This window comes from Artemia franciscana, chromosome 1 (genome assembly GCF_032884065.1).
Source record: "Artemia franciscana chromosome 1, ASM3288406v1, whole genome shotgun sequence".
Classification (NCBI taxonomy): Eukaryota; Metazoa; Arthropoda; class Branchiopoda; order Anostraca; family Artemiidae; genus Artemia; species Artemia franciscana.
Genome location: NC_088863.1, coordinates 27224595 through 27237067, shown reverse-complemented (window position 1 = coordinate 27237067; position 12473 = coordinate 27224595). Strand labels below are relative to the sequence as shown.

General features: G+C 35.1%; 1 protein-coding gene across 3 annotated transcripts in view; it reads right to left on the bottom strand.

The window, feature by feature from the left end:
- The window catches only part of LOC136027778 (mediator of RNA polymerase II transcription subunit 1-like), a 55817-nt gene that overhangs the window by 4528 nt on the left and 38816 nt on the right, over positions 1–12473 (bottom strand). For all 3 annotated transcript variants that reach the window (XM_065705243.1, XM_065705246.1, XM_065705247.1), the window contains exons 9-10: positions 11612–11810; positions 6867–7125 (exon numbers count right to left, since the gene is read on the bottom strand). In XM_065705243.1, the coding sequence (XP_065561315.1) occupies positions 6867–7125; positions 11612–11810 (458 nt within the window). The remainder of the gene's footprint in view (positions 1–6866; positions 7126–11611; positions 11811–12473) is intronic.

Here is a 12473-nt window from a genome sequence, read left to right as displayed (position 1 = left end):
AACAGAAATTATTCCGTATATGAGGGAGGCTCCCCTCTCTGCAAAACCCCTCTCTTCATGCTAAAGTTTCTTAATACTTTAATAAAAAAAAGTTAAAAGGCCCTTGTGTTTCAGGGATCGTTCTTAAAGAATTGAGACAAAACGTAGAACTTTAGCGTAAAGAGCGGGATATTGACGAGGGAGCAGTCCCACTCCTTTACGGAATAATTTCTGTTCGTTTGAAGTTTTTATATTGCTCCTTACTTTCAGTAAAAAAAAAACTTGTTTCTTATTTAATTTTTGATCGCTTCTCAAATGATTCCAGGATACCGCCTCCCGACCCATGAAAAATCCCCCTATAAAAATCATCACACGTAAAATTCTACCACCGAAAAATTGCCACTGTACAATTCCATCCTCGCTGCGAATTCAGCCAGATAATTTCTTGCGGACGATTTCTTCTGAAAAATACTCCTTAGCATTCTTTCATTTGAAAAAAGACTTTATTTTATTTCTGACCGTTTTTTAGGTCATGGTGAAATTCTTCCATGTGTGAACAATTTTTCCAAAAATCGTCCACCAATGGAAAGTTTCTCCCCCACGGATAATTTATAATGGTGAAAATTCCCCCATGGAAAATTTCTTCAATGGAAAATTCCCCCACGTAAAAATCTCTCAACGAATTTGAATTCCGCTGCAAATTTCTCCAGGATAATTCCACTAAAGCATCTCCACATTTAAAATGAAGTCGCCAACGAGAAAGTAAGACAAATAAAACGAATCTCATATGAATTCTAGCTAATTCTCCCCGTGTGCCGGAAACTTCCCTCCCAATGGGAAATTCTACCCATAGAAAATATTTCCCCAGAAAATTTCCCCCGCCCTGAAAAATGTCTGTATACTTCCCAATAACAAATACTACACGTAAACAAGGGGCCAATTTCACAAGTTATTACCCTTCCTCCAGGGGCAACGGGGATCATGCCATTTCAAAACACAGTTATTGGACCTTGCAACTATACTGAACAAAATAACTATTTCAAAATTTTGATCTGAAGACATTAGCGAACTAAGGGCGTGGGAGGGCTTTAGTTGCCCTCCAATTTTTTGGTTACTTAAAAAGCTCTCCAGAACTTCTAGTTTCCATTCAAATCAGCCCTTTCCCGATCTTCTAGGACTACTGGTTCGATAGAATTGGAAAAATTTGATATGTGAAACTGATAATATGCACGTCAGCAACATCAGCTTTAAAATGTTCTACCAACGCAAATTCGTGCTGTATTTCAATTTTATCGAACTTGAATTCGATCACCAAAGCTATTTATTTATAGCCAAAGTATTTTCCAAATTATATATAAAAGTCATAAAATGGTTTTTTTAGAACAAAGGATCCCAAACATATATATATATATATATATATATATATATATATATATATATATATATATATATATATATATATATATATATATATATATATATATATATATATATATATATACATATATATATATATATATATATATTATATATATATATATTATATATATATATATATATATATATATATATATATATATATATATATATATATATATATATAGTTTATCATTCAAATTATGTTCTTTTACTTGATCTTCGTTCGTTAGAGCTTTTTCTAGTAAAACTGTACCATAGATATGGACCCAAAAATAAATAATAAACTGTCCACTACTTAGTGGCTTCGCAAATTTGCTAGAAAAGTTGTTATAAGTTTTTTTAGACTTTATTTATTTAAGAATTAACGACGCTTCTTGACTACTAAGGTCCTTGCGTCGGCCCTGCTGTGCATTCCTGCAGCGTGATTCGATCTCTGGGTCACGTATTACCAAGCTAATTTTTTTAGACTGCTCCGGACTGCACAGTCATTCGAAAGGTCAAATAGCTAAAGATACTTTCCCGTTAACGCTTTGTCTGTCATAGGTTTTTATTTCAGTGAAGTCTGGTAAATTTCGTTAGCAAATATTCCCTAACAGAATTGCAAAAAAAAAGAATACAGATCGTTTATATTTTAAATACAAGGCTGCTGGCAACTAGATGATATAAGGTTCGTTTCCCGAAAATTTCAAAAATGAAGAAAAAAAAGAAAAAAAACACAAAAAAAAGATTTTAAGTCTTTATCTGGGAAAAGTTATCCGAAAGTGTATAACTTTCGGGGTTGCTTTTGAGCAACATGGAAGTATGCATTTGATTTGTAATTTGACGGAGATAATTTCGACTTTGAAACTTCAGAGAAGAGAAAGCGGATTGTTTTAAGGAAGATGTCGCAAATGCAGACTACTAATCTTAATGCACGTTTTTTCTTCTAAAATGTCACTAAACTAGCGATTTAACGATTATTAATAAAAAAGCAAAAATTAAAGGTAATCGAAAAAATGGTCGTTTGATTGGGGGTTTGCACCGTTAAGTAAAACCATCTAAACGTAAGTGCCTGCAGAAAATAGTGCTTCCGCGTAAGGTTTCCATTTTGCCATGAAACAAAGAGCTTACATTGCGTTAATGGTAGCTTTGGCTTCCGTGTCATTACAGAAGATATGCTACTAAACATGGGCATTTACTACTACTACTAACAACTCAACGCAGCATCAAGCCGACTGAGGCCAAAAGAGCTAAGCACGCTCTCCCCCCATTCTAATCTATTCCAAGCCTCCTTCTTTACACCCTTCCAGGAAGTTTAAATTTCCCTTAAATCTTTCTCTATAACATCCTCCTACTCAAACCACGGACGATCTGCTTTCCACTTATCCCTAGACGATTAGTCGAAAAGGACAATCTTTGGCACGCAAAACGCACGCTAGGACATGCAGAACGTGCCCTAGCCATCTCAACTTGTTTTCATTATAGCCCTGGAAAGCGAGATTGAACCACAGTTTTCGTAGAATCAACTGTTTGAAATACCGTCAGTCAGTCGGGTACCAAAATAATCCATAGTCAATTTCTCTGGAAAACATCTTGCAAATTTTCCTCTTGTTTTTGGGGCACCCATGCTTCAAAACCGTATTTGACCACTGTCATCACTGTAGCTTCCAATATTCTAATCATGGTTTGCAGACTTATTTTCCTATTCTTTCAAACTTTTTTCAACTGTGAAAAAAAAACCTGAGCCTTGGCTATTCTACTTTTAACATCTTCCATAGCACCCACCGTATTTACTAATAATACTACTGCCAAGGTAAGTGAAGCTCTCCAGTTGATCGGTCTTTTCGTTACCCAGCGTTACCTGTTCATCTTCAGTTATTTCTAGCCTTAGCGACTTAGTCTCGTTAACATTGATTTTCAAATCTATTCTAGCACCCTGAACTCGCAAAACCTCTAAAAATTCAATCATTTTGCTCACACTTTCATCTAGGATGTTTAAATCATCAGCATAATCTAAGTCAAGGAAAGCTTTTCCTCCCCATTTGATTTTGTGTTCTCTCTTTGCCTTTCCTATGCTTTTTAATACAAAATCCATTCTTTCCGACCTTAACCACATCAGTGTTATTCTCGTACATAGCACTTATCACTTTAATGCATTTGTCTGGTATAATTGGGAGATTTCTGACCTTAACCACATGAGTGTTATTCTCGTACATATTACTTATCACTTAAATACATTTGTCTGGTATCCCTACAAGGATAAGGCCTTTGTTAAGGCTCTTCTATCAGGTGAATCGAACGCTTGCTCACAGCTTATAAAAAAGAGGGCTAAAAGTGTTTGATGACACATGTACTTCTCAATTATCAACGTAAGAGTGAACATTTGGTCGACTTATCCTCTTTCCTTTCTAAAACCGCACGGTTCTTGTCTTAAAACTTTGTCTACAACATCTCTAGGTCTAAGAAGTGTCATCAAACTAAGTAATTTACTAGCTACAGAAACCAGGCTAATGTCTCTATATTTACCACACTCACTCTTATCACCCTTCTTATAAAGGGGTTTATTTAGGGTTTGTCTAAAATCTCTATATACTCCTAATTTTTCAAAAATCCTATTCATAATCTTCAGTAACTTATTCCTAACCTCATAGCTACCATATTTAAGAAACTCATTTACCACACTATATTCGAACCTGGGGCCTTATTATTTCTTAATCCTTTTACAAACTTTTTCCTTATCCTCTATATCTTTTCCTATAACTCTGTACCGGTTTAGCAGATTCTCAAAAAGTTCTGCCCACTTTTCTTTAACTCTTTCCTTATCACTAATTGTGGCCCTGTTCCTATCTTTAACTGGAATAAGTCTTAGATTGGCTACTCCCTCTCAATTTATTAACATGCCAGTATAGTATTTTACTATTATGCCGTCTAGTTGCAACTTCTAGATACTCGGCAATTTTATCCATGGCCTCCACTTCACACCTCCTTAGTTCATATTTTAATGTTTTCTCCACTTTCTTTATATTCCTCTTATTTTCATATGGTCTATCCTTCAGATTATTCTTGTACAAGCCCCTCCTCTTCTGTATTCAACACAAAGCATTTTCACTAACATTCCTAGCTTTCTTCTCAAAGACACCCTCAGCAACTTCACAAACTATTTTCGTAAAATTATACCATCCATCTTCTATATTGTCATATTTTAAACTCTCAAGTCTCGTATTCAACTGTTCCAGGAAAAATTTTCTCAGATTCTCATCCTGGAGTTTACCAACGTCATGACTTTCCAGAAGGTAGTTATCATTCCGAAATTTCAGCTTTAAATGAACCCTAGATACTACTAGATGGTAATCTTTACTTTAACATAAACCTGGTAACTAGCATTGATCCTGCCAGTCTTTGGTTTACAAAAACATAATCAATAAGGTTAGCTGTCTTAACATCATGTGAATGCTATGTTAACTTATGAGCCATTTTATGACCAAATACTGTATCGGTTACAACTTGATTGTTATACCTACAAAACTGCAGCAGTTTGTAGCTATTGCTGTTTTCTTTTCCTACGCCAAATTATACCTAGGCTAGGTTACCATCTATCCTTATTTCTACCAACCTGGGCATTAAAACCTCCTAATAAAGACACTATATTTCTACCTGAGACCCTGTCTATTTGTCCCTGTAATATCTCCGTCAGTTGGTCCTAGAGGGGCATATACAACTATGACTGATACCCTGCACGTTTTAGTCATAAAATGAGCGATTAGTATTCTGTTCCTAATACCTTCCCAACCTAAACAGAACTTGGCAGCTTCATTATTCATCATGAGCCACACTCCCTTTCTATCGCCCTCATCCTTCCTGTCTGCGTAAATAAATTCTATATCACCCAATTTCATGTTACTTACCCCCGGGATAAGGTGAGTTTCTGGCAGTCCTAATAAGCCCAGTTCGAAGCGTATGAATTCGTCAATGAAAATGTCGATACGATAGTTGTTTTTAACGTCATAATATATAATATTCTGAGTTGAAAATTTTCATATTCTTTAAATCACCGAAATTATTTTGGCCTCAGGAACTGTTAATACACTTTTGGAGACTATCAGGGCTACTATGCAAAATGCACATGGTAGCTATTACGGCATATACAATAGCTACGTTTCGTCATTATTACATGTAAAGCGTAAATGTGATCACCGGGCTCTTTCTCTTTTATAGACTAAGTTTTAAATTGAAATTCTAAACTAACTAGATGTAACAAACTGTAACAAAGACAATTTTTCATGACACTACTAAATTAATTTTCCTTTTGCGACACCTTTTCAATATCTCCCCCCCCCTCAAAGTAAAAACGTTGCACAACGACACAAAAATTGATTAAAATGCAAAAACCAAAAGCCATTCAAAATCTAATCCAAAATGTCACTTTTATGTCGGGGAGTATCCTTTTCACAAATTAGCTTGAAGTTATCTAGGCCTCTCAGTAAGTTGTACTAACCGTTAAATTTACACAACCGATAACCCATATATGCGACCTGCGTAGAGTAGTGGGGGGGGGGAGAATAAATAAATGATTTTCAAATTAAAAAGAGAAAATTGAATCTTGAGCATGCTCTGTTTAGTAGCTCGTATAATAATAATAATAAGCAAATTTACAATGCTGATGGATGGCAAAAAAATATTTCCTAAGAAGCCCAATTGGTTACAATAAACATCAGTGAAAATCAACATAATAGTTCAATCTTTTATCATAATGATCTTATAAATAGTGAGGGGAATAATTTCTTTATGCTGAAGTACTGGGGCAGGGATAATGTGATTTTTCTTTAATTAAACCCCACGGTTGATTTTAATTACCTTCTGAATCTAGCAGAAGCATTTCGTAATTGTAGATTAAAATTTATTATTTTAACCTTCGTTTTGCGTTTCTTGTTTTCTTATATTATTTTTTTTCTTTTGCTTTTAATTCACTGTTGAAACAGTTTTCTGTTTAGTTTTTAACGGCTTTTATTCAATCATTTTACTTTATAATAGTTGTTTTGTCATTGCAACAAGAGCACCCCGATGATACAGACAAAATATTTGCAATATATGTTTATCTGCTGATCGAATGAACTCTAGTTTCCTCATTTTTTTTATTCTATGTTTTGAGAATATCACAGCCCATTCGTCTTTTTGTTACTTAGCAGCTGTAATCCCGTCCGTTCTCTATGCTTATGTTATGTTCTCTATGCTTACCAGAGCATATTATGTTACCAGAGCATATTAGCTTATGTTATGTTCTCTATGCTAAATGTTCTCTATACTTACCAGAGCATATTAGCTTATGTTATGTTCTCTATGCTTACCAGAGCATATTATGTTACCAGAGCATATTAGCTTATGTTATGTTCTCTATGCTAAATGTTCTCTATACTTACAAGAGCATATTATGTTACCAGAGCATATTAGCTTATGTTATGTTCTCTATGCTAAATGTTCTCTATGCTTACCAGAGCAGCTCCTTCATTGGGCACTGATGTCAAATGACCTTTCACCAAATCTTGCATTATCCCGAAACTCGAACTACTGAGTAAACCATCATTTGTACCCTCACGGGAAAAACGCTCCATTGCTAAAACCGAAGTGTCATACTGTCCAGAGTCGGATTGGTCTACGTTCATTGCAGTTGTGTTCAGCTCTTCTGTCCAATTAGGGAAAGCATTGCCTTGCCGAATAATGGCCCTCATCGTAACGGGAATAGACAAACACCTTAAAGAGGATTTGCTTTAAAAAGAAGCTTATCGCAGAATAAGGCAGCAGCAACAAATTTATAACTCTGGTTCAAACTTTAATTTTTTTTTTAATTTTACTTAAAAAAGTAAAAGTAAAAATAAAACTGAAAAAAGGGTGCAATGAGGGTTGCTCATTACAAGGAAGGGTGCAATGTAACATAGTACAACAATCACATTGCTTATATATTAGCCGACAATGGATGATGAAAGAGGATGAAAAAACTATTAATTATATTATTCAGTTATGTTAAAAAATTAATTCAGTTATATAATATGCTCTATCAAATAATCAGGAATGGTAAATTTCGAGATTAATATGTATTATAACAAGCTAAGCTGACAAAAAAAATCTTTAATAAGTAGTAGTAATACAAAAAAAAGAAGAAAAGTTGTAACGTGAAAAACAACACAATAGCATACGCCATACAAATATATACAAATAATGGTTTTCCCAATAGGCAAAGAAAATATCGATTGTTTATCATTTATGTTTTTTTTTAAGCTCAGTGTAAATATTTCCTTATCAAATCCAAGGTTGAAAAACACAAAAACATACGTGACAAAAAATATTTCCTTGTGTGCACTGTGCAATTTGATAATACACGAAATAAACATCTATATATATAAAAATGTAGTGTCCGTCCGTCTGTCCGTTACACTAGCTTTACCGTTACACCGTTACACGTTATTACCGTTGCACAAGCTCAAAAAATTGAGGCTCTTTTTAAATTTTATGAAATTGCTTAAAATGTAAAAAACTGCTGATTCCACAAATATTTCAATATATTTTGACAATGGATTTAAGTAATTCTAAAACCTTAAAACAGAAAACCAAAAGTTTAGTAGAAATTGTTGAAGTTTAGAATACTTGCTGCTCAAACAAAATTTGTCAAAGTGTCAATTAACGTCAAAAAGAAATTATTATTAAATTGCTTAAAATGTAAAAAACTGGTGATTGTACAAATATTTCTATATATTTTGACAATGGATTAAAGCAATTCGGAAACCTTATAATAGAAAACCAAAAATTTGAAGTTTAGTAGAAATTGTTGAAGTTTAAAATGCTTGCTACTCAAAGAAAATTTGTCAGTGTCCATTAATGTCGAAAAGAAATTATCCTAATATGTTACCAAAAATTGAACACCAGGACGAAACACTGGAGCAACGCAAAACCAGGCTCGCAGCTCAAAAAGAAAGGGCCAGACTAAAAACTAAAAAAGAAAAAAACTAAAATATGACGTAAAAATTTAAAAAATAACTTAAAAAAGGAAAAAAACTGTAATAAAAGATAAAAAAAAGGGACACCAGAGCAACGCAAAACCAGGCTTGCGGCTCAAAGAGAAAGGGCCAGATTGGGAATGTCCAATTTACGTCATCAATTCGATCCAAATATGATATAGCGTTGCTGGGACCCAGAACACAAGGGACAATGAGAATCCATATATAGAAGCCTGCCACGTGCCATGCTGGGGCCTGCAGGGCCCAGTGGCAAAGCTGCCAGGACCCAGCACTGTCTATGGCTAGAACACAAGGGACAATGAGAATCCATATATAGAGGCCTGCCGCGTGCCATGATGGGGCCCGGCGGCGAAGCCCAACTAGTCTATATTTATGAAAATAAGTTGTTTGTTTGTCTGTCTGTCGACTGACGTCATGTTTATGTGTCGACTGACGTCGTGTTTGTCGACTGACGTCATTATGAGGATTGAGCATTATTCCGTCATGAAGTTGTTTGTCGACTGACGTCATGTTTGTCGACTGACGAAATTACAGACCGGGACACCGGGACACAAATGACGACCGGGACACAGGGAATATAAATGACGACCGGGACACTCAAAGAGAAATTACAGACTGGGACACCGGGACACAAATGATGACCGGGACACAGGGACACAACTACAACGGGGACGCCGGGGGGCACAGGGGGATATATAAATGACGACGGGGACACAGGGAATGTTCGATTAGCAATCACCATCAACAAAGCTCAAGGGCAATCATTAGAATAATGAGGTATAGATCTGAATACGGATTGTTTTTCCCATGGACAATTATATGTTGCATGTTCAAGAGTCGGTAAACCTGACAATCTATTTATATGCACAGACAATGGGACAGCGAAGAATGTTGTATATTCGCAAGTTTTACGTAATTAAAAACATATATATATATATATATATATATATATATATATATATATATATATATATATATATCTATACTCACGGGTGGGACACAGGGACACAACTACAATGGCGCGTAACGACTTACGCGCGCGGGGCTTGGGGGGAGGCGCGAAGCACCCCCACCAACTAGGTGTTGGGGTGGCGCGAAGTGCCACCCCAACAGCTAGTATTTAATAAGAAATAACCATATTTAATATTACAAGAACTGTTAACAGATATTCCTTTTTCTCTGCTTGGATTCAATTAGGTTTGCGAGTCAGCTTTTTCGGTTTTATGCAAGTTATGATAGTAAAAATTGAAGTTATGTTAGGTTGAGTTAGAATAGGTTAAATTCGGTTATAAATACCAGAAATGGGTTAAAGACCCAACCTAACCCAATATAACATAACCAAACCTAAGCTGTCATCATCAGACCTTACATTAAACTGAAAAAGTCGACTGGCAAAGCTGACTAAGCCAAGGAGAAAAAAAGTATTTTTGACATTCACTGGTGAATGTGTCGATACTCAACAATTTCGGACATTCACGGTAACATATACATATATTAACAATTAAAGAAATCGTATTTTCGTATTTTAGTCTTCTATCAATGATAAGTCTTTTTTCGGTATTAGCAAGGCACTGAAACATTGTAGAGCTGTTACAGAGTTCATTAGAAAATCTTCTTAATAGCCCAAAGGGGAAGGGAATTTTTTCATGAAAAACCTCTTTTTTGTCATTTCCGTATTGCAGCTAATTACGTCACGCCAGATAGCGTTTTTACCGACATTATGCCATATGACGTCGTACATTACGACATTATGACATCGTACTAAAATGTCTGTAAATATAGTGAAAAGTATTAGTTACACGATGGTTTTAAGAAACATTATGTCCCTACTTGGCTCTATGCTCGGTTCCAGCTAAGCCAAACGATTTTTTTGTGTTTTCTATATATGATATGTGATAAAAGATCTCAATTATCAGTTAAACCTCCATGACCTGACTTATATCCTTGATAACATCAGCAACCCAACTCTCAAAAAAGACGTTACTTTGAAATATTAGGATAATCTTTGAATTATTATAAGTGATCTAAGAAGCTCAAGATACAGATTTCAAGTGCATCTCAAGCGGCAATCATTTCAACATAAACACTGCGAGACCAAAGGATTCTTTAAGTTTTTCAGCTCCGATATGCAAATATTTGACATACTTTATGCTGGATGCATAATTTATTATAAAACCAGTCTCCTCGATGAAACTATAAGGGAAATATAGAAAATAACTTCTCCGTGCCCCTATCTCTACAGACACAAGCAGCTCATCATGGTTCCAGCGTCAGATGCACCAAGTAAAGGACGAAGTCCAGCCCATAGTAACAGAGAATTTGAAATCCAATTTGAAAAAAAAGAAACATTTCACGCAAAGAAGAATCGCCATTTGCAGCTGATTCAGGACTGGTAACTGTTATTTCCGTTAATCTTAATGGTATAAATTTAATGCGAAAATGAATTTATAAGAATTTCGAAGCATGGCCTTAAACCCCTCGAAAATAGCGTCGAATCTAAATGAAAACTGCACCATTGTAATCAGCATTGTCGAAAACCATTGTCAGAAATATTACAGCCCCCACATTGAAAAACAAGGAAAATCCCTTTTATTTTCTTCGCCGATAGTGGGGCACTAAAACACGCTTTTGCAAGTACCCAAAGAAATCATGGTTGTAGTAAGAGCTGCAACCAAGTAAAGAACGAGCCACGGCCCAGAGTAGCCAGAAATTATAGAAAAAACGTAAAAAAATGGCTGGGGAGAAAAATCTCTTTAGGGCTGATATTATAAAGGCTAAACCACATACCACATATCTAATCGCTAATACTAGAGACACATAATAAGGTAAATCATAGGGTAACATCAAGAGAAAATAGGATAAAAAACTGCAAATCATAGTATATCTAAAAATTTGAGGAAGTGTTTCAGTAAAATTGCAATAAGACAATTATGATTTACAATTATGGGATAAGCTTCTATAAGACTGAGTTATAAGATAACCGTCAAATACCTTTTTTTCCTTTAACTTGAAATTATCATGAGATTCTATTCTGTATTAATGTAATATGTTATGCATTCCTATATTAACAGGAATTTTTTTATTTTAATATATTCCTGAAAAATTACTAAATTCCAATTAATACATTGATTTTTACCAACGACACTATTATCAACAATATATATCCTTCAACTAACATACATAAACGGAAAAAAACTTAGAAAACAAATAAAACCGAACTGTACCTTTGCAAAACCCGGCTTGCAAAGTCTGCGCTACAAACAGTATCTGTCCCACCGGAAGAATATATCTGACAACGTAGTGACCCAAGGTCAGAAAGATCGAATGTGGCATTGCAAAGGGATTCGCCGTTCGGATGTTCAAATCCAATGCTGAGGTGACTAACGCTTACGGCAGTAACTTCAAACGTAATTGCATTTAATTCTGAAATAGGTCAAGGAACGTTAACATAGAATAACGGAACCAACATTTTTTTTTGGTGGGGGGGGGGGGTATCGAAGCATTTCTGGAGGTTGGAAATTTTCAAAATGCACTGTCACGTTTAAATTAGTCAATTTATCCCTTGGCAGGAGAGACTCAATCAATTCGAAGCACTCCCCCCCTCCTGGGTCAGATGTTGGTATAATATGTAACCTGAATGACCAATACAATATAGCACATTATCCAAAAGCTGGATAAAATACTAACGCTAAGTAATCTAAAATAAAACGCTATTAGCAAACAAGAAACCCTTATCCATTTTCCACCATGTATAAAGATCAGCAGAATTACTGGGCGCAACAATAAAATACAGCCCATTAAGTGCCGTGCGAACAGGTTTGTAAAATCCTTCGGGCGACATTTTGCAAGCATATTCAACAAATGACTATTTATTTTCTCTTTTTCTATTTCTCTTGTGATTGTAAAGTAGTATAATTTAGCGTTCATTTTTGAATGCTACGATAGCTATTATTCAAATAAATACGAAAAAAACAGGAAAATGCGAGAAATAAGGTATACCATCTTAAACGAGGGTGTCACCACAGAAAGTAAAGTTCTTCTCAGAAGATAGACATAAGCAGAAAAAACGTTGCATACGAGAATCAG